At 37.7% G+C, this 23,648-nt stretch overlaps 1 protein-coding gene across 6 annotated transcripts in view; it reads left to right on the top strand.

The window, feature by feature from the left end:
• OXR1 (oxidation resistance 1) overlaps positions 1–23,648 on the top strand; it is an 88,898-nt gene that overhangs the window by 14,442 nt on the left and 50,808 nt on the right. For 5 of the 6 annotated variants that reach the window (XR_014183413.1, XM_082046340.1, XM_082046341.1 and 2 more), the window contains exons 2-5: positions 5,765–5,847; positions 12,269–12,376; positions 13,543–13,662; positions 18,333–18,485. Coding sequence is in view for 5 of the 6 variants with exons in the window: in XM_082046340.1 (XP_081902466.1) it covers positions 5,765–5,847; positions 12,269–12,376; positions 13,543–13,662; positions 18,333–18,485 (464 nt within the window). In the remaining variant the exon portion in view is untranslated. The remainder of the gene's footprint in view (positions 1–5,764; positions 5,848–12,268; positions 12,377–13,542; positions 13,663–18,332; positions 18,486–23,648) is intronic. The other variant, XM_082046342.1, reaches the window with a different exon arrangement.

Here is a 23,648-nt window from a genome sequence, read left to right as displayed (position 1 = left end):
CAAAAGAATCATGTGGAGAGCAGGGATAAAGATCAAGAGTTTTGAGAACATGACTTTACTAGAAAAGACTGAATCACAAAATAAGTAACAGTTGCTTAGCAAGAGGAGACTAAAGGAGGATTGTTTGACACTGCCTTGGTCTGAAGAACTACCATTTTGGTGAGAAAATTGCAGGCTACTAGCATCTTGTAGACTAGTAGTAGGGCCTTGTTGTTTCTGGTTCCTAAGACACTGGAAGATAACTGAAAATAATATTCCAGTAATTAGCATAAGCATATCTAACTACAGAAGGGGGAGAAGGGGGAGAAGGGTCACTGAGACAGTTGCTCTACTGAGGTGTAGGCCCTGCTGTTAGGAACCCCAAGTCACCAAGACTTATGAAATGTAAAGATCTCCTACTTTAATATTTTGTGTTTCTTTATGAATCGATCATAAAGATCTAATTGTTATTGAGCAGAACTAATACAATAAAGATGTTAACATCTATGTTTCATCTGTTTGATCTTTCATTTTTTCATGTGCTGCTAAATAACAACATCCTCTGTAATATTTCAAAGGACGACTACTTTTCTTTCCTTACTTTCTTGTGATTCAGTTTTGAAAAATCTTTACCCCATATGTGCTATGTGTTTTTTTTAAGAACTGTGGAAAAATTGTGTCCCAGACACGCATTTAACAAGGCTGCCGCCTCTGACTTTTTCTTAAATGCATGTAAATCTAATGCGTAACTTGCAGTTCTCATTGAGGGGGGATAAATCATGTTTCTCATCTTCTTAACTATAATAAGCTCAGTTATTAATTGAAAACAATTGGTATTAATTATTTACTTGTCTAGCCTTCTTGCTTTATCTCAAAGGGTACTTGTTTATCAATTTATTTCTCTGGAAAATGTGATCTTTGTAATTTCTGTTAACATTGAAATGAGGAGAAGATCAGCAGCTGGGAAACATTGCAAGTTATTTGAAATTTAAGCTTATCATGCAGGAAAAATAGTAAAGGAAAAAAATACGTTTCTGTGTGAAGCTTGAAGATAGTCTTAGGGAGTTCTTAGCATGTACCTTTGCATTGTTACTCACAGTACAAATCTTGAGTTCTCTTCACTGTCTTTTATTGCCAGAAGTACAAAGGATGTGCTGGAAGCATCAGCAAACAGAACACTGAAGGTGTACCATTCGTCTTAGATGGAATATTAAGAAATGAGAAATGTAACTCTTGTCATGTCAATTTGAACTTGCAGTGCCACAGGAATAACTTCAGTCAACCACAATTCAGTGGCACAGGGCCATACAGAGGTGGTTAGTAGAACTCACCTATAAATGTTGGAATTTAACTTTGCTTTTCTTCAAATTACAGTTGAATAATGCCACTAACACATATTTTAAGGTCAAAGCTGCCTCATTGGAAGCTGTATGTTCCTAAAACATAATGTTCCTAAAACCCCTTTTTCTGTCTTGTATAAATATGTTGGAACAGTATGTCTTTCTCTCTGGTTATGTGGATGATCATATGTAAACATTCTTATGCAACAGTTATTTAATCTTAAATTTCTGGATGTACTCATACAACATTCAGACTGACTATTGGTCTGATGTCATTTTGAACACTGCTTTCTGTATCTTCCTAGCTCTAGTCTTTTAAATCCTAGACAGTTGTAATATTTTCTTATAATTCATGCATTTGATGTGAGCTTTTCCACTTTCGTGTTTCAAGCTGTTGTGGAGACCTAAACCTGCAAAGTGGTAGTTCAGAATTAAAGCATCAACCCTGACGCTACAAAAGGTCTGGTCTTGTTTCTGTCTAAACCAGCATGGCTGGAGATCTAATGACCTGGCACCACAGATCTCCTTGTTAAACAAGTTGCTGTTGACTCCTGAGGTTGTGCGCAGCCTGGAAGGGTGCTGTCAGGTTCTTGTACCTGTGGTCTGAGATCAGCATTTGGTAGTCTCACTGGCTTCCTGCTGGCAGGTGAGGTAATGACTGTGTGTAGCCTAACAAGATGAGCTCATGTGTAATGGAGTTATCATCAGAATAAGTAAAATTAAAGAGTGAGACTGATTCCTATTCATATTGAAGTCTTCTCAGATGACTACATCCTATGCTGGGAGTTGTTTCCAATTTCACATGCTTCCTAGAATACTGGGGCACAAGGATGGCTGAAATATTTACTTTCCTTTAGAAAAATAGCCGGCTCATTCAGTTAGAGGCAGTTGGAGGCTTTGCAGTATGTCTTCAGGGAGGCTGAATTCGTGTCCCTGCTACTCTGACCTATTTTCATGATTGCAAAACCTCCTAGTTTTGTTTCTGAGGCGTTGGGTGAGCTGGAGGGCTTCTGTATGAGGAGATAGCTCCGGTGCTGGGGCTGTGGACAGGGGTGTGTGGGTGACAGCTGTGCCCAGTGCTGGACCCACAGGCTGGGCAGTGATATGGGGCTCAACGCTGCCACCTTCATCTCGTCTTGGCTTGGGGGACTTGGGTCAAAGTCGGTTATGAAACACCTGAATCCTGTATCTACATAGTGAGAGGGAAATAAATCTGTCACAGAGGGAAGGAGTGAATGTGGGCACTGATAGGAAGGGTAGGAATTACTGTCTTAGGTCTGGGAGGGAATGACATTTAAAAAACCCTATGAAATACTGCATCAAGAATAGTGTGGCCAGCAGGACTAGGGCAGTGATCATCCCCCTGTACCTGGCACTGGTGAGAGCACAAGTCCGATGAGGAGCAGCTGAGGGTACTGGGGCTGTTCAGCCTGGAGAAAAGGAGGCTGAGGGGAGACCTTATCACTGTCTACAGCTACCTGAAAGGAGGTTGTAGCATGGAGCGGGTTGGGCTCTTCTCCCAAGTAACAAGTTTTAGGACAAGAGGAAATGGCCTCAAGTTGCACCAGGGAAGGTTCAGACTGGATATTAGGAAAAATTTCTTCCCAGAAAGCGTTGTAAAGCATTGGACCAGGCTGCCCAGGGAACTGGTTGAGTCACCATCCCTGGAGATGCGTAGATGTGGCTTTTAGGGACATGGTTTAGTGCTAGAGTTTGGTTATGGTTGAACTCAATGATGTCAAGGGTCTCTTCCAACCAAAGCAATTCTATGATTCTGTAAGCTCCTGGGGAATTTGTTTTAGGAGTTCTGGCATCTGCTTTCCTCCAAATAGCATCCAAGCGGGACTTTGATTCCTCACCCCTACCCCTCGGTCGTTCTTACTTTTGTGAAGTTACCAGAGTGCTCTGAAGTCTAAAGCACAGTAGGTCCTTCTGCCCTGAAGAACAATTAACTTTGGTTTTCTATTTCTGGCATATGGAATGATATGACAGTGATTATTATAATATAATTATATATAATGGTAGTGCACAGCTTTATTCTACTGTTCAGTTACTGTTGAGGGAGAAGATAACTTGACCTCTTCTAGTGGCACTTTTCTGCAACTATTTAGGTACTCATACACAAACTGGTAAGAAGAAAAATGAAATTTAAGTGTGGGTTACAGAAAAAACCAACCAAAACACAAACAACATTGGGCTGTACACAAATGAAGCGTGTGTATACATTTGTAGCATAGGGCTGCTTTATTTCTATCCAGTATTACAGAGGGGGGCAGGGGAAGAAGATGCTTGTTCTAGAATGTGAGTGCTCTCTGTATAGATTATTAAGGGACGTATGGGATCCTGGATGAGATCAGTCTTTCTTCAGCTGCATCCTTTGACTTTTGCTTAAGTGTATTTGAACCAGACTGTTGTTGAATGAAAAAGAATAGGCTGCTGGCAAAGCTTTGATATGGGCTGAAGAATTTGGAACAACTTCAAGTCAAGCAGCTGCTGCAATTTTTCAGTAGCTTTCCAAGGAGGCACCTGTTGTGTTGCAAGGTCAGGTAGAAACTTTGGTAAGAAAATATTTGAGCTGGAAGAAGAGAATGTTGGCCACTGTTGGTTTACAAACAAACTTATAGTGTATTTTATTCATTACTGAGTTGGCTTAATTTTGCCTGGAGACATCTCTAGCATTTTAGAAATTATTGATATAATCAGAAAAAAAGGTTTCTTTCAGGTCAGTTTTTAAAAGCTGCTATTAGTAAATAAGGGAAGAAATACTTTTTAATGTGTTGAATGAAGATAGGATGCAAAATTACAGTGCTTATATTTTTCAGAATTCTAGAAAGTATTTGAAAGTAGGCTTAAAGTCTTGACTGTCTGTCATAGCTATAAAAACTTGCTGTAATTAATACCGCCTGTAGATCAATTTTTGTCTTGTATCTGTGGGTACAGTCTCCCTTAGACTCTTTTCAATATATTAAAAAAAAAGTAGAGTTGCCCAATGTTTATTTCCTTATTATATAAAGAATACCCCAGGAGGCTACTTATATTGAATCTGCCAGAAACCACTTTCATTATTGCCCTCTGCAGTTTGCCCAATATAGCAAATGTAAGGTATTTGAGTTTTTTGTGTGTTTTGTTTCTTATTTTTTGACATTGCAGAACTTCCTGTGTGTTTTGTGTTAGATTTATTTTTTTTCCCTCTCATATCTTGGTAGTTTCAACTATCCATGTGGAAATGGGGGGTGGTAGTATATGAAATTCATTCAAGTATTTGTCTAGTCTTTTTTCCAGTGTTGCAATCAGGTTGCTAATTCAAAATATTAATGCACAGAAGTTGCTGACAATTTATAGCAAGTTTCCTTAGTACCTCAGGTGAGGCTTAAATAGACATAGAGCATGTTTTCTATTCTTGATCTAGCCATACTAAAATATTTTAAAGTACGATTTGTTTTTGCTATTCAGTTGTGTTTTAAATATTTGACTAAATATATTAAGTTATGGTAAAATAAATTTGAATCTATCAAAATGGGAGTATAACTATTCCTATTGTAGCATGAAAACATAACATCTCATTCATGTAAGTATTTTGGGCTACTTAATAGCAGATATTTACCTTTTGAAGGTGGAGGCCTTGTGACAGAAACTTAAGAGGGTCATCTCAAAAAATGCATGTTATGGATGTGTTAAAAAATCCCTTTTCTAGAGATGTAGAATTAAATGCTTTCTGTTGAATCATGTAAGTACACTGTTGCATTGTCTTTATCATTAATAACAAACCAATTAGTATCAAAAAGTAGAGTATACTTCAGGTACAAATTGTTGCTGATTTGGCTTATGAAGTGAAGGTCAACAAAGTACCACGTGCCAATATAAAGACCAGTTCTTAACTAGTGTTATTTACAATCTTTATTGTTTATGCATAGGCTGTATGTGTTTGCTACCGATAAGATAATTGTGAAGTTAAATGCTAATGCTACTTGGTTTATAAGACAGCTTTAAATACTCTGTGTTTAACAGCCTTTAGACATTTTAAAAAAATATCCCAACAGATTAGGTGGAACATACAGGAACTCTGGATCACATCACCTCTAGAGAAAAGAAGCCTGGGTTCCACAGAAAGCCAAGTAAACACAGTAGTTCCAGAAATGTTGATTTCCTCATGGGGTCTGTCTCCCATTTAGCCTTCCTTCATTAACAGCTTCTCAGATAGCAGCAAGTACTTATGCAGTTAATTGATTCCCAGTTATCAGTGGTTTATATTGGTCAAATTCTGAAAGCATTGCAGAGGAATGAAGTCCCTGTTCAGCAGCCGGGTGTCTGTTCGGCAGAGTCACCGGGAGCGAGCTGTGTGACTGTGAATTAAATGTCTGCCCACGGGGCTGTAGGCAGCAGCCTGTGACAGTGCTGAGAGAGGAAAATGAATTTAACACGCACGTTGCCTCAATTTTTTTCAGACACTGGCCAGAAGAAAACCCCAGACAAGAAAGATGGGCGACGAATGTCTTTTCAGAAGCCTAAAGGGACTATTGAATATTCTGTAAGTTACTGCTTTATTGTTAGAATGTCATTGCATAGCAAGTGCAGACTTAAACTTTCATTACAAAATATAAGCAAAACAGTAATGTGCATTAGCTTTAATCTTAGAATTCTGTGTATCTTATAGCTTATTTTGATAGGAATTAGTTAGTAATACTTGAGTAATGCTTTTTTTTTATTTTGCTTTTTTCTTTAAGTTACTTTTTCTTTAAATAAACAAAAAACAAGATAATCAATCTGTTGACTAGTTTACTTTTAGGTAACTAGTTAGAAATGGTAGATAACATTAATTATAAAAACAGGTGCAAGCTCCCTGCTTTCAAGATTATTAATAAACTGTTGACATGAGGAGAAATAACAAAATGAAATTCGGGGAGTGCAGCTATATCTTGATACTGACCTTCTGTTCTTCTCTTAATAATTTTCATAGTCCATACCTTTTACTGTTCAGATCTGTTTCTACAGCAGTATCTGAAAATGGAGCCTTTCTCTGCCTGTTCTGTTCTTGAAATGACCCTCAAACTATGCTGCAGTCAGCTTTTCACATTTGTGGTTACTAAGGGAAACTGAATTGAGAAGTATCTGTCTTATGTTATATACTGGAAATATAATTAATCCTATAAATAATGCTTATAGGGTTCACATGAAAATAGGGAAAGACCGTCACAGTTATCTTTGAATGCTTTTGAAGCTGGACATGATAAAATAAAAATGAGAACTTCTTTATAGAAAGTCTTTATGTGGACTCCTGGTGATCTCTTACCCCAAGAATAGGAGAGATGGCAGAGACTTAACTCTTAATGTAATGTTAAGCCAAGCTATGGTGTGGGTTAACTATGGAGAAGGCTGTGATAGTCAGTTGGAGAGAGACAGAGGGTGAGCGTATTGGAGAGAGAAGCACTTCATCAGCACGGCTTATATTGGGAATTTGAGTATCATTCTAGACTAAACTAAAGACTTCCTTGAAGTTGAAATTCAGAAAAGAAATTTATTCTGCTCAAGTTCTAGCAGCTGAAGAATGGTAAAGTAAATGTGACTGTTTCTGTTACCTTAACCCCATTTTGTCTGAGATAATTGGAAAAAATGATCAGGTGTAACTCTGCAAAACTGGGGTTCCTCTCCACCCAGTAAATCCCTTAACTTGTCTCTTGCCACCACGTGCATACGTTTACTTTGGTATATAAAATTCCAGTCAAAGCCAAAGCACCAAACTTTGTGTTCCAGTAGGTGGGGTTTTATTTGCAAAAATAACTTGCTTAATACATACTAAAGTATGTATCATTTCCTTCTGAGTCAAAAGGACGATTCATAAGAATAGAAAATTTGCTTTTACACTTAGTCCAGCTTCTAAAGGAGCCTGTTGTGTGCATGGAACATGATGCGTTTCAGCTTCACAGATGCTGTATTCTGTCTGGTCTTGCTGTACCTCTCACTCGTGAAGTACTTAAAGTAACGTCAAGTTTTCAGAGCTTTTGGTTATGTGTCATGCACATATGTCTCAATAAAATACACAGAACTAAACTTTAGGAACCAAGGCAATGCTTACTATATATATGAGAACATTCTGGTAACTACTGTGATAATTTGCTACTGTTATTATTTATGAGTTTATACCATGTAGAGAAATGAACTTAGGTCTGGTTTCTGCCTTCATTCTACTGCTTCTCAAAGCAACGTATATATGTATAAACATGCACACACACTTTTTATATGTCTGCATATGTTGCTGCTTTGAGAAGCAGTAGAGGGATGAAGGCAGAAACCAGACTGACCACAATATTGTTGAAAAGTTAGTGAAGTCTTTTGCCTTTTCTGTTGTTTGTTTGTTGCTGTTTTGTTTGTTTTTTTTTTTTTTTTTTTTTTGGGGGGGGGGGGGGTGTTAGTTTTTTCATATAATTTAATGTGTTAGTTTTTCCAGTGGCTATATGGTTTTTAGGAGGGGAGGGCTTATTTATATTCCTAAAGCTTAGAGCGAGCTAGAATCTCACTGATGCAAACTATGGGTTTTTAAGGTGAAATATGCTTCACGCTAGAATTTTTTTTAAAGGAAGTTATTACTTTAGGAACAAATAAGCAATAAAATGTATTTTTCTCTTCAAAGATAAAGCTAAAAGGCAATTAATGTTTAAGATTTTAATCTAAAATTCCCAAAACACAAAATCTTGGAACTTCTATATGTAGCACCAGTGAGAAGATGTCAACAGATGTGGTAGTAAGTGAAGAAGCAAGTCCTGTGCTAGTAGGTTTAAAAGAATGTCACTAAGTTAGTTTTCAGTGGCTGCCTCTAAAGGATACAGAAATTTATGGTTTGTTTTCACTGTTATTACTTAGAAAGTGAACAGAACTTTTTTAAAAGTTAATATAGTTTTTCTTCTGGATGTCAGTCAACTGATTAGATGCAAATTGATATGTGTTATTTCTGAATTCACAGTTGATGCCCCAGGCCAGTTATTTTCCTCTTCTGCACACAGCTGAGGCACGTGAACAGGCTCCAAGGACCAACAGGGCAGATAGTTTAGGTGAATTACTGTTACCAGCTAGACCTCTTTTTTGTGAAAATAGCATTTTTAATTTGCTTAATTGACATCATTATATTGCTGTCACATTAGAAGTATTTTGTTATTTGTTGTACAAACAAAACCATTGTCTGCCTACAGGTGTTCACAGAGCCAATGACAGATAAATAAAGGAGCATAAGCAGACAGTGACCACTGCTCACCAGTGGTACTGGCATGGTAACAGTTGTATGACTTCAACAATAAGCCTTCTAACACGCCTTCCTTTTGAGGAGAAAAAGGAAATAACTGTGGCTGTTTACAGATGTTTGTTTTTCTCAAGTGCAATAGACTATGCAGGGAAAGTACTTTTTGTTGGGGGGAAAAAATGAGCAATGAAGGCAGATGATCTGGTTTATCTCCCTCCTCTGGGGATCGAAGACTCTATTCTTCTCTTGCAATACTAGAGCAGACGAGCACCTGACACACAGAGTATGTTGTCCAGATCATGAGAAGAGCCTGGTACCACTTAATGAAGGTCACACAAGCCTACAGTAGACCAGAGTCTTAAGACTGAGTGTTAAGCCAGGCTCCTCAGTGTTGAACTGCTGATCTTCCTGCATGTGATCTTTTCCCAGTTATTTAGTGGCAAGTTTGACATTTGCAAACTGGGTCTTGACTATTTTGTTTGTTTGTTTTAGTTAGAAACAAGTTAGATGAAGTCACAGAGAACAAAACTACAGAGGCTTATGGATTCCGCTTCTTAAGTTAGAGCAAGGGGGAATTTTTGATCCTTTCTTAGCTCAAGAGGCATTGGTGGAAAGTGTTTTTGTGGTGACCATCAAGAGGTGAAAGTTTGCTAAACTGAGAACCCACATGAATACTTGGAATTTTTTATTGTAATGACTTGCTGAACATTTATTTTGATAGTAGATAAATGGTGAGTATCAGCTAAAGTCTTGCTAGAGTTAACTGTAGATTTTGCTTTCAATCCTAGGGCAGCTTGGATAGAAAGCGCTAAAGGTTTTCTCTTCTGGTGCAGCTAGTTTTACTGCCACTGTAAGCCTTTATATGCTTTTCAGACTACTACATACTTAAAGTGGTTTTGCCTTCTCCTTGGGGCTTTCATTTCAAAACCAGGGATTGTGTTCTTGTCTGTCATTCTTTTTTGAGTGTGCCACTGCCATGGACTTTTTCCCAACTTTGGGGAATTTAGAAAATGTGGATCATTACAATGACAGACTACTTTATCTGTTGCATCTTTTACCTAATTTTAAAATTATTTTGAAGCTGCTTTTATGATAGTTACAAGTTCCATCTTCCTGATGGTGCATAGTACAGAAATTAGGCCTATTAATTAGTTTATATGGTCATAATCTGATATTTCTAAAGGTTTGGGTACAACATCAAAATTGTTGTTGTCTTCTCTCCCTTTGTCCTCACCTCTCCTCCAAGTCTTCCTATCTCTTTAATTTTGTTAGCTTCTTTGAATACCCTTAAGTTATTGTTTTCTTGTTTTCTGGTTCTCAGACAGCTAGTCTGGAAATACTTGGAAACAACTAAATAATTATTTGTGCACTCTGATTCATATGTATGCAATGTGTAATTTTTAATTCAAGAATGAGTTAAGTCCAGTTGTGGAGATGTAATGACAGTAAAGTTCATTAAAAAAAGCAGTAGATAATTGGGTTTTAAATAAGATTTTTAAATAACTTTGCCAACTGGTAAGCTGATACACATGAGCACACCTGGTAAACAAGGCTATGTAAATAATGCTTTGAAAGTGGATAGTGGGATGTACCTCTGCTCAAATGGAAACACGGTGATTTGAAGAGAGTGTTTGATCTGGGATTTTATTGGAAAAGAAAGACAGAAGGTGTGGAGCTTAAGTCGCTCTTTCTGTATCTAGTCATGTCTGTGAAAACTGATTTTTTTTTTTTTTTTTAGCTTAGAATTTAAACATATTTGTATACATATCTGAGTGACTACATAAGGTAGAAGTAACTAGGTAATAAGACCTTACTTGTCTTACCTCCATGTAGGAGTTGATGACTAGAAGCTCTTGCTGCTGAGTATAGGAAAGCTACCTATATTTTAAGAAGCTCTTTTTCAACAAAAGTTACTGTACAAAGCAGAGTTTGTGTGCATTAATTTTAAGACAGTCCTGATAAACTGTTGCTTGTTTGCTTTTTCCACTTCAATTAATCAGTATCTTTCAGTCTATATATTTAAGTCAGTATACTGAAAGAAGCAAAGCCAATGCATGATCCATATTGAACTGCTTCAAAGCACCAACTGGCCTGCTCAAGTCCATTCCACATTGTTTCAGGGAATAAAATAGTGTTTTCTCATATCTGGTGGTTGTCTTTGAGTTTTACTTGTGTGTGAACAAATCTTGCCATTGTGTTAAAATAATGAAATTATGTAATCAGTGTTCATCATGTCTGTCTTCTCAAAAGGGGAAATTATCATATGAAGATTCAGCATCGTGCTTTAATATTAAAATATTTATATGAAATTCTTAATATTCAGAATAGTGTTTAAATAGCTACATGCATAATATATAGAGATTTTGTTTCCTGGGAAAGAAGGAATGACTTTTTGTCCTCTCTCACAGTATCGAATTGATGGGCAAAAATCATTGAAGTAATTGGAGAAGCTGGGGAATGGCTGTGGTATATGGTGGTGTGGATTTTTTTTCTTTGTTTGTTCTTGAACTACACTTTTCCACAAAGTTATCCTTTCAGCTTTTGGCAGTTCAGATTCTGTTGTGGGTTTGTTTGTTTGTTTTTGTTTGTTGTAATAATAGAACACATGAGAATTGCAAAATAGGGCATTGAACACAGGGAGATACTTGAGGAAGTCTTTATGACATGAACAGTTTATTTGTTTTAAGAATGTGTCAGTGCTGGTCTCTGAAATCCCATGTAGTGTGCAGATTTGCCTGTGCAAATTTTACAGCCAGATAAGAAAAGGAAACTGATACTTGCCAGATGGTTTTATAATAGAATGGAAGGCATATATCTTCTGCAGAGGTAATAAAAAGGACAAATGAGAAGATATTTAAGACAGAAGTCAGGATTTTTTTTCTAGCAGTGCTCCATTTAACACCACAAATGTAGCTCTGCTTATATTGCACCATCTTATCTTAAATGCTGAGGTTTATTTTTCCTGGTGCAATGTTTACGTAGCTCTGTGCTGTTACACAATAAACTTCTTTTGGTTGTACGTTCCCTTGTCATATCATCCTCACAGCTCTTAAATGCTTGCTATGAATTCTTTATTCTGAAACACTGTCTGTGAATAAAACTTCTTTCTTCTTTGCTTTCTTCTGTTTGCTCATATTGCATACCTTTTGGGAGATTGGGATGAAAATAAGAGCTTGAAAAAATCCTTTCCCTATGTGAGAATCACCTACTCAAAATGCTTATGCTCCATCTGCTGTCATACTAGTTGACCTGTTTTCTTCAGTATTTTTGCTTTTTATCTCAGTGATTCATTTTACTTGCAAGTCAGGTTAACAGAAGCCTATTTCAGTGCAAAGAGAGCTTGTTTGTGTTTACAGAAGTTGCTTCAGCTTTTCTGTAAGTGCAGAACAGAGGAGAGAGTTGAGGAGGGAGGAGGAAAAGGGTTCTCTGAAACCAGAAGTTCTGGTGGGGCAGCTGAGCCCCCAGCAGTGGGTGTGGGACGGACCCTCCTGGCCACCCGGCAGGACAGTGGGAGGACAAGTGTCCTTAGGTGAGCCTGTCGTAGACTCAGAGTTACGGTAGGTGTGCTTTTGGGGGTGGCTGTTTTTGGGCAATCGTAAGATATGAAGACTGAAAGTTCATCAGAATCTCAGTAAATCTACATGTGATAAAATTTGTAAGCCACTATTTGAACTAACTGCTTACAGGTTTGTTTTTCTTTTTTCCCCCAATGATACAGGTGGAATCAAGAGATACTTTAAACAGTATTGCCTTGAAATTTGATACAACACCCAATGAACTGGTTCAATTAAATAAGCTTTTCTCCAGAGCAGTCGTTCCTGGACAGGTACTATTACACTATATATGTTACATATCCAATAAAAAACTTTTCCCCCTATATTTCTCATCTCTACCAGAGAAGGTGTTAAAGAATGTCTCTTACTGGTTTTCCTTTTGGCTTTGTAAAGACTTTTTTCATTTCTCTCTAGTTCGTTAATTTCTTGTGCCTAATAAATAACTGCCTAAAAAGGGAACATATAATGAAGCTACCTGTCTCTCAAATAAAATCAGGGGGCTTTTCAAACTAAATATACTTAATGATTTAATAAACTTGGGTACAAGCTAAATTGCTACTTTGCAAATATACCAGGTTGTTTACCAACTCTAGCTATCCAGGATACAGCTTATAAACAACATTCCTGGCTGCATATTACTGACAGCAATTCTATTTTAATAAATTGAATGATGTTTCCATTCCACTCTGAAAAGTTGTTGTCTTTACCAGCAGTATAGGAAATATCATTCATTTCTTACAGGTCACTATTGCTTACATCTTTTTCTTTCCTTTTTTTTTTTTTTTCCCTTCACTTTTCCCTTCTCTTTGAAAGCCAGGCCTGGAAACAAGTGGTAGGTCAGCTATGGTAGTAACCACTGATCCATTGGTCATTTGGTATTAGTCCTCAGTTTGAAGAGAAAAAAAGAGAAAGAAAAGAAGACCCAAAACCACACCACCAAAAACCTGTTTATTTCTCATTGCTGCAAAACTTTGTCTAGGTAGCTTGAATACCTACCATGGCCAAAACAGTGTCTTTAAGGGGTGAATAACTTCAGCTGATTCAGCTAAGAGCTATGTCTATGAACTTGTTTCCCGGGCTGTTTCTTAGGTGCTCAAATAGAGCAATAGCAATAATCAGGCAGGTCTTCCTTGGACACCCTTGGTGTTTCTGGCATGCTGTATACTTTTAATGTTTTCTATCTGAACTTTTTCCTCAACAATTATGACTAAAAATCAGTCTTATCTCAATGTGTATTTTAAAACTTTAAAAGCTACAATTAAGAAGTGCTTTGTGTGGTATTGTTTATTCCCTCAACTCATAGTTTCTGTTAAAATTACTAGGAGCAAGAATGATGTTTGCATAGCTTATTTTGAGAAAGCATGGCAAATATACCTGAACTGGTGGGAAGTTTAAACCTGAAAGCATAACTTCTAACTTCATTATATCTTCTTTATAGATTTTATATGTTCCTGACCCAGACTACATTTCTAGTGTGGACAGCTCCCCCTCTCTAAGTCCTATAAGTCCCTTATCACCTACATCTTCCGAAGCAGAGCTTGACAAGGCTACAGTAAATGTAGGTATTCCTGTTGTCCTTGAAATTAATTTTCCCTTTCAAGATAAATGTTCCAGATGCTATGCTTTCTTCTTAAAATACCCTTTTGTTTTGGGGAGGAAGTAGTACTTTGAAACACTTGGAGGTGAAAAGTAAAATAGTACCTTTTTGAAATAAATACAAGTTTTGAATCTTTGTAAATCAGTTTTCTATGTGAAAACTGATTTGAAAGCACATTATTTGTAACAAAATAACTATCCTTGCATTTCTGAATCTGTTACCTTTCAGAACTAGTTAAACACTTGTCTATAATCTTATTGATAGCTTTCATAGCAATGAGACATTGACACAAACACTCAAGTAGCTGAAAGGGAAGAGCCCCCGCCACTCCCTGTAGAGGTGTGGGAGGGGGTTTTCTGGTTTCATTTAGCAAAATGGAGTAAAGGAGCAGTCTGTTTCAGTGAAGGGCTAGTGTAGAGTTGATTATAGCTGACTTCTACTCAGTAGTTCTACCTTTGTAGACTTTGAAATACTACAATTGTTTAGCTATCAAAGCTGCTGTAATTCAGCTTGAATGTAGATTTTTGGCTAGGAGCTGGCTTTGTAAAAGCGTAGCTTTCCAGGAACACTGGCTTGCTGTCAAAAGAATTCTGTTGGGAAACTCCAACCAGGAAGATGCAGTATTGGAGCCTGAGCTTCTCTGCAATTTATGCAACTACGGCCTTATTTAGACATTTCTTAATACGTCACTACTATTCTTTTCCTAGTTATTGGTTGGGTTTTTTCTCATCAAAAATAATATTTTTCTCAATAGCGCTTCTTGATAGTGCTCAGTCAAGCTGTCAAACATATGCTCCAGGATTCTGCATGCTCAAAGTTTGGGAAGGTTTGAGACTTCAGGCATCTTTTATTGACTTGCTTGTATGACTTGGTACAGAGAAGTTTAAATACAAAGGTATTGCTTTGTTGCTGAGCAGGTTCCCAAGCTGCATTACAGAGGCTGTGATGATGCTTCTACTAAAAATTACTGTTTGGTTTTGCTGTTATACCTTTCCTCTGAGCTAGTATGCCTGTTCTTGTGAGATGTCTGCTGTTGTTTGTACTGAATAATTTCCTTTATGGCAAACGGAAGGTGCTGTAGCACAGTAAATAGATTAGTCTGCAAGAATACATTCTTATATATCAGTCTTAGAATGACTGTAAATGCTAGGTTAGGCCTCACCATATAGTATATATGGTGAGAAGTGACTCGAGGGAAAATTGATAGTTTTACAGCTAAAAACCAGAGCTCTTTCTACAATGCACTAAGTTTCATGTCAGAAAAATACCTTTTTCTTGCTTTTGTGGATTATTTTGTATGTGCTTGTTTGCATGTAGTATATAAGGAGGCTTAATAGTGTAAATATTTTGGAAACGTTTTTTATTGACTATATGTACGTAGTGGAGATAAAAGCTTGAAACTGTAGAAGAAACAAAGTAGATTAAAAGGCTTTAAAAGTTAAAATCATCTTATGCAAAAGGTCATTTTGTTTAGTGTAGGCAGTTCAATGTTGACAACAGTTTAAGTGTTTAATTTAACTGACAGTATCGTTGCAGAACTATTTTGTGCATCTCACTACATGTTGTGGATCACTACAGGCAGTTCTATAAATGCTTCAGGAAAAGTCAAATGAGCAATGTGACAATATATAATAAAGTGTTTATAGAAGCTTCTGATGTCTTTTGAAATGCATGTATGGAGGGAAGAGATGTTCCTAGATACAGTTTGTCAAAAGAAAGCGAAGATCAGAGATCACTTGCACTTGTCGGTGTGGACTCTGTGTATGTTTGGTTTTGTTTTTCAAATGGTCTCTCCAGGAACACAAGGAGCACTCAGCTTCTGTTTGAGCAGTTAAGGTTGGAGAGTTTAATTCTTTGTCGGAGCACCTGTTTTCTGTGTTGCTTTATTCTCTCTTGGCCAATTGCCATCTTTATGAATAGAAAGCAATACCAGCATACATTCTCTAATTCTTTGTATTGATGTCTGTCTTATTTGACTTTCCTTCAATGTTGACTGCAAATTCTCAGTTTAAATTTAAGCATATTTCAAGGTAAAGAGGATTTGTTACTTTGCCTGTATAAAGTAGAGGGGTCTTCTTTGTGCTGTGGTCATTGAAATAGATGAGTTCTTGCTAGAAATCAAGTAAGATGACTGACCAATAGCTGAATGTCTCTTGAGGCAAAAAATAAACTATGAGGCTTACTCTATTTTGTTTCTGTTTTATCAAACATTGAAGTAGCTTAAGCACAAGCATGTGACTAAATGCAAACTGGCATGTGGCTAATATAATACCTGCATAACTCTATTCATTTTTTTGTTGTTGCTACACTTAAGCTAAGATTTCAGTGTGTATTTCAATAAGTTTGTTAGTGTGTATGGTAAGAACTCAGCTTAGATTTTTAAGCCTTTATTGAGCTGCTGGGCTTTGTGAAGGGTTTCTTCATTCAGCAGTCTGCATATATTTGAGAAGTTTGCTTTTTAATTGTATCTCTATTAGCTTTTTCAGCGAAATTCAGTTCCGTGTTCTAGAACTTGTTTGGGGGTTTTTTGTGTGCTTTCTAACTAAAATTGAAAGATGCAGTCAAATGCTAAAGTAGTGCCAAAGATGATGAACTGAAAACAATTATGCATAATGTTCCTGGATTAAAGGCATTTAGCTGCAATCTGTACTAGTGAATAGAACTGACCAGGAAAGCAGAAAACCAAAGGGAACATAGAAATTTGCATTTTTTTATAAATAGTACTATTGTATTAGTAACTAAAAATAGCAATTATGTATAAAATGAAAGTCATTAAATGTTGGTTAAGCTCCAAAACAGGGTTGCTTTGACTATAAAGCAGGATCTGGCACAGTCTGCCTACTATGTGTGTAGTTTATCCTGTCCCTGGTAGGGTTCTGTGTTCACTGTGTTGGATGTTATCTGCCCAGGAACGTAATGAGCGAAATCCTCTGCAAGTTATATCCAGGCATGTGAAAGACAAAGATGGTTGGGAACAGCCCGAGTGAATTTACCAAGAGTATATTGTGCCTGACCAACAGGGTTGCTTTCTGTGATGAGGTGACTGGCTCAGCAGACGAGGGAGGAGTACTGCATGTTATTGATACTTACCTTGACTAGAGCCAGGCCCTTGTGCTGTCCCAAAGCAGCCTTGTTATCATACTGGGGAAATGTGAACCACAAGATGGGCTAGAAAAATTAGCAGGATCTTTGGGCTCAAAGTGATTCAGCATGTGTGTGTGGTTGGATTTTTTTTTTTTTTTTCTGTGGTGGTGGACAATTACAAGTCTTTGAGGGTCCTTATTGGGATTAATCTTGTTTATAATTTGCCCATCAATGATCTGAATGGTGGGACAGAGGATAGAATGTACCATCAGCAAGCCTGGGACAGAGGAGCAGCAAAAATTTGGGGAAGTAGTCAATACACTGGAGGGAAGGGCAAGGGCTGCTCATCAGAGGGGCATCAGGAATCTGGAGAGATGAAGCAACAGAAACCTCATGAAGTTCAACAACAGTTAAGACCTGCCTGGGACAGAAAGAGCCTTTGTGGCAGTGCAGGATGAGGAGTGGCTGTCTACAGAGCAGCTTTGCAGAAAAAAACAGAAGGGGCAAGGAGATGTTGATGCATGTGTCCTGGTGGAGATGTTGGTCAATGTGCACTTGTGATGGTGAAGGCTAATCACGTGCCAGGTGGCTCATGAAAAAAGAATGCCAACAGGTTAAGGGAAGTGATTATTCCTCTGTCTGGGGGGGCTTGTGAAGCTGCATTTGCTTCCACTTCTGGCACCTCCAGTATGAGACACAGATTGACCTGCTGGAGAGAGTCCGGTGGAGGGCCATTAAGATGATAATGGAATGGAAATATATGAGGCACAAGGACTGGCTGAGAGAGCTGGGCTTTTTTTTAGCCTGGAGAAGAAAACACTAAAGGACAACCTGATTTTTATGTTATACTACCTAGGAGACAGACAGGAGGGAGGAAAAGAGTCAAGGTCTTCAGATGTTCATAGTACAATGATGAGCAGCAACCAGCCGTGACTTGCTGCACAAGAATCCTAGTTAAACAGCAGGAAACTGTTTTTCACAATGAGGGTGGTTAAACCCTGGAGCAGGTTTCTTCTTAGAGGCTGTGGAATCTCCAGACTCAACTGGAAAAACCCATGAGCAACTTGACCTAATGTAGGCTTAGGCCTGCTTTGAACATGGAGTTGTACTAGCTGACCTTCCAACATAAAGTAGTGTATAACATTATGGAAGGATCACGTAAGACATTTAATAGTAGGTTTGATGAAGTTGGAGAATAATCCTTTCTGCAAACTTCTACTCAAACTTTACATGTGATAGTATATCAGATAGTGATCAGAACTCACATAAGGAAACTATTTTGTTGTTTATTCCCAGGCTGATTCTGAATATCTTTGCCCACTTTCTTATCTTGGACTGGTTAAGCTGTGGTTCATTACCTATATACACAGTCAGATCAAAGCAGTCCTTCAACCTGCAGTGGGTCTGGATCTGGATTTTTACATTTGCTTTCACATCAAATGAAAAGAACAAAAAATACACAACAGAAAATCTCTTAAAGTTAATCTTGAAAAAGGGAAAAAAGGGAGGTTGCTAAGTGTTCTTTTTTTTTTAATATTCCTCTTTAGGATCCAGATGGAGTCCAACAGAAAGAGTCGGCTGCTTCACCAGCACATGCATGTGTTCGTCCTACAAGAGTGGTATCATCCACGTCGGAAGAGGAGGAAGCATTTACAGAGAAATTTCTAAAAATTAATTGCAAGTACATCACTAATGGCAAGGTACTCAGACATTCAAATTTAACTGTTACTGTATGAGGATATAAAAATAAAGTACATTTAAAACATAAATATACAGTAAAAATTAGTTACTGATAAGTACATGGCTCAGCTTATATACATGTATGTCTACAGAACTATTTTTTTTTATTCACTGTTGCCTTTGGATCCCCAGACCACTTTTTCTTAGATGTGATGCAAGGAGTTAATGTGATTAACCTGTGACGAGCTTCCATGTAGCCATACTGTTAAGTGATTCTCTTGTGTTGAGGGCATGAGGTCTGTTTGTTCCTTATGTTAGTGTCTCTCATAAGTAATTCTCTTTACTTACAGTGGAGAAAGAACATGCCTTAAATATAAAGAAATGTGTTACTGGGTAGCTTCACTTCCATTTTCCTAAAGCAGTACAGTACGAGCAGAATTAATCTCTAACTCTGCAAAAAAACACTTCCATATTTGGTGTAGTAGGGCAGAAATCTTCATTGGTTTATTTTCTTTTTTTTTTTTTTTTTTTTTAATTGGAAGCTGAAGTTAATTCTCTCAGTGTCATTACACTAATGCCTCCAAGTTAGTGGCACTTAACTTCCATTCATCTTAGAGGTGCACAAGTCTTCTGCAGAGTTTTAGGGACTGAGATAATGTCAAAAGACTTTACCTGAGAATGCTTTAGGAAAAAAAGAAAATGTCTTGCTCTCCCACCCCACAGAAGAAGGACTATTAGACACTTTAATGGTGAAAAATCATGCCTTCACTCGAGCTGAATGAATGCAAAGAAACTCAGCATACTTGCAGTACTTCTTCCTTCACCTGAATTTTGGGTATGTCTATACAAATACTGCTGATTCTGTGTTGGCTCAGCCATAGGTTTGCAAGTAAGTTACACTGATGATAAACAGATCAATGAGAATCTCCTAAAACCACATTTATTTGTTTTCGCTGATGGAAAGGATTGCAGATCCATATATGTTTAGATAAGAAGGCTTTTGACAATACATGTATATTGGCAAAAGCTACTGTTAGAAGTTGGTAAGACAAGTCCTGGAAAAACTTTGTTTGATCCTTTGTGCTACTTTGCAGTTAATTTGCTTCACTTCTTGTGTTCTGAGCCTAGGTGACTTTTTTTTTTAAGTTGATCCTAGACAAATAATTACCTCTTGGTTTTAAGTGCCCTCATACAGAGGAATTGAGAACTGTGAGCCTGTGTTAGAAATTGGCTGTACTATAAAAATACATAATTGAGGGTTAAAACTTACAGTGTATTATTTACATGCCATAATTCCTCATCAGAGTGGTATAGGGAGGGTTCACAGCATCTGTTTTTGACTTATATCTTTACAGTCTATCTTGTAAGAGGTTCAAGGAGAATTCTGTTTCTAAAGAGTTGTATAATCTACCACAGTATCAGTCCGTGCTTGGGGAGATGGGGAAGAGAGAATGGATGCTAAATTGGAGAATGGATGCTAAATTGCTCAGATTTGAGTACCAAATTTCAGAAGTTTAGTACGTAATTTAGCCCTTTTGCCATGTGTGGTAGGAATGTCCTTTGGCATGTTGTCATGTCTTCTCCTTGTTACCTTTCCTGATGATGCAGGATGATATCTCTTCAAAAGTTTTCTGGAGAAAACTGAAAGATTAATCTTCTGCTTCCTGCTCTGGAAGTGATTTTGATGCTCATTGTTCATAGGGCTTCAGATGTGAAGTCTCAGTCATCAGTGAGACTGATGCTCAAAACAAAAATCTAGTGAAAACCTCTTTTCAGTGTGTTTAATTTCATGTGCAAAAGGCCTTGCATGAAGATCAGACTCTCTCATTTCCTGCTTTTCAAGACTGCTTATTCTGTATGTGTTTGAAGTTGGTTTTAGTTGCACCTATGAATTCCTGGACAAGCACACAGGAGTTCTCTGAGGTGCAGTGGTTGGAACCTGGAAACATTTGCTCTGTTACAATATTTGCTCTCTGCTATCTGGTTATGGCTCCTGTAAGAGGCAGGGTGTTGGGTACAGGTAGAAACAGGGGTGCGAATATGCCACATCCTGGGGGCACGCAACAAATCTGTGTAACCAGTGTACTGTAGAGTCACCTTAACTCACTGTTTATTATGTACGTAGACATGCCCTTTCTTGCGGGCACACTCTTTGCTGCTGTTGTAGAAAATTATGCTGGACAGTGTCTTAAACAGTTGCCCACAGTCCTCCATCAACAATTGAGTTGCCTATAGATGACTTTTTTTTTTTCTTCCTCCCAGGGATAGAAAGCTACGAGATTAGAGCAAGCACTGGCAGTTTACTGGAGTCATGTAGGAGTTTGTGGTGTGCATACCATTGTCCAATTTCTTTTACTTATGCTTGTGCTCTGATTTGCTGATCTGTCTAGCTACATTATTGGTACAAATAAGTTTTTGAAAATATTTTGAAAATTGAATTTATATAAAAGAAAGTCAAAGAACTGTTTTAAAATGTTCAACAAATATTTGATTACCATCGAAAGGATCTGTGCTGAAGACACAGCATGACACAAAGGAGAAGTTGGGCTCATCTCCTTGTGTTGATATGGGCAGGTGAGAGCATGGAAAGGGTTTTATTTAGTGAGCTGCCATGCTGTTCTAAAGAACATATTCACACTGACAGTATTTTCAGCAGTTCAGCCAGGTCAGAGAGGGAGCTTTGGAGCTTTCTTCCTGCTCCAGAAGCAAGGAACCAAGAAGATTTTATGAGGAGCACACTTTAGGCTGTCAGTCTTCTTCAGTGCTTGTAAGATACCAGGTTAAGTTAGCAAAAGTCAGTCACTAAAAAACAATATGCTGTAGGCCTTTTTTTCCTGGCATCAGTGTTGTTACTAATTTCTGGGTATTTTGTAGAACAACTGTGACATCTGCTGCCATAGTGCATAAATGTGTATGAGAAACCAGAAAAGTCTGTTCAGAACCTAAAATGAATGCATGGTACTAAAACACACACGAGTTCATTGCTGGCGTAATCTGAGACAGTAGTTCTGAACTATATGTATTGTAGGAACACAAACTTAGAAGTCTGTCTGATCTATAATGGCAAACCAACATGGGAATGCAGTTTCAGGTATTCTCCTGTAAAGACAGTACCTCATTTTTATCTTTACTAATGCAGAACTGTGGTGTTAGCTCTCAAAGACTGGACCTGCTTCAGTTTCCAACTTTCAGGGAAGTCTAGCATGATGCAGTGAGTAATTCTTGACCAGTGTTTGGCCAAATGCACGTGTACTCCCACTTACCTGTTTTATTCTGATGTCACCCATTGTTGTTTTTTTTTCCTCCCAGAATCCATAGCACTTGGTTTCTGTCTGTGCTAGAAACTCCATCTGTTGAGTAACACATGTTCCACAGGTTTTTAAGGAAGCTTTTTTCCTGCAAACAAGTTAGAAGGTAGTAAAGACAGAAGCTACTTGCCTTGCAAAAGAGTCACAGAAATTGTTAAAGTGGCAGAAACACTGACATGTCTGAAAAAAGAAGAATTAAAACTTGAGACCAAACAAAATGTATTTTTTTTTATCTGGCTATTACTGCGCTTTACCTAGTTGCCTGGGTAAATGTTCCATGGTCCTTGGTAATAATAATAATAAATGACAGAAATATTAATGAAGTTTAGTGTATTATTAAGAATCTCATTTCTATCCTGTAAATTTGGGGCAGCAATTCTTCTCTAGAGAAGTGCCCTGAAGTATGAATGCAGTAACTGTGGACCACATCAAATAACTTGTGAGCCAGAAATGTTTCATTGGTTTACCTCCTGTCATCTTTTAAATGCATAACAATGAAATAGCTGATCTTTTGTTCAGGAGCTATAAAGCCAGTGTTTTCAAGGTACCTATATAATCTTTCACCTGCTCATAGTCAGTGCAAGTGAAGTGTTTGATCAGCTTCTTAATCAAGTATACATAAAAGCCTAGTAGTTCCAAAGGTTAATTCTCTATTTCTTGGTCAGTGTAATAAATTTTAAATGGAACTGCACTTTCAGATTAATTTTTGTGGTATTTACCTGTTGGTGTGGAAGGTTTTTTACAAGACCAAGATAAGCAAGCTGTTGGTTTTCTGGCAATGTGTTGGTTGAAGCTGCAGAGGTAGACTTCAGAATCCTCCATGTATGTCAAGGACAACTGCCTGATGACCAGGTTTGGGGGTTTTCTGCCATCAGACAGATCATTGTCAGACTGTTCTAGGAAGCTTCCATTTACAGTAGAAGGTTTCTTAAAACTTGTTTTCCTTATGTAGTCAGTAATCTGGCTTGCTTCTTGGGCTGAATGTTTGCCTGCAGAAAGATTGAGAAGATGTGCAACTGCTTCTTCATACATGTGGTGACTCTGGTGTTCACATGAGCATTGTAACATTGATTTGTGAAACTTTTAACTTGTTTTGCAATAAAATATTCTTTAATCAATTTTTGACCCGGACTGCCAGGTGAAACAGTGCTTTAACTTGCTTTTGAGAGCACAGATAAAGCATTGGATTTTGTATTTGTTCAGTAAAACTGAGGACCTTGGTGACATGGGTGACATGTCAGCTGTGACAGCTCACCCTGTGGTAGAAAAATGGCATCTCCTTTTATTGCCTGAAGTTTTCCACAGGCTCAGAAGCTTTAGCACCTCTTGTGTACTTAATTTATCAAGGCAGGATTATTTGATCATGAAATAGTGAACAAGTGAAGACATAATCATCTGAAATCAAGAGTTCTCCAATGAACTCGATTACTGATTGCTTCTACTGAGTAATCATTTTAGAAGTTGATATTAAACATCTGAACCCTTTAGCTGGAGCAGTCATACAACCTTACCTTTTTTTTCCAGACTGTTCTGAAGATTCACATGCAACATGTGGGCAGTGAAACAATAGAATAGAATATTTCAGGTGGAGGGAACCTACAATGATCATCTAGTCCAACTACCATTAGGGCTATGGCATTGACTTGTCTGGGTCATATCTGGAGAGTGTTAATAAAATCCCACATTCATGGGTGGTCATTAGTGAAAGAGCTCAGATCAAGAAGTGATGCTGCTTTTTGCATTATGTACCAGATATATGGAAGTAGTAGTTAAAGAGAAGCAATAATTCTTCTGAGGAGACTCTTATTGACTTTTGCAGTCATGTGAAATTTATTTTCTAGACTACGGTGGATATAACCAAATGTGAACTTCTGT

This window comes from Streptopelia decaocto (genome assembly GCF_964273445.1).
Source record: "Streptopelia decaocto genome assembly, chromosome: 2".
Taxonomy (NCBI): Eukaryota; Metazoa; Chordata; class Aves; order Columbiformes; family Columbidae; genus Streptopelia; species Streptopelia decaocto.
The sequence above is the reverse complement of the archived record's forward strand: the minus strand, read 5'-3'. Positions and strand labels throughout refer to the sequence as shown.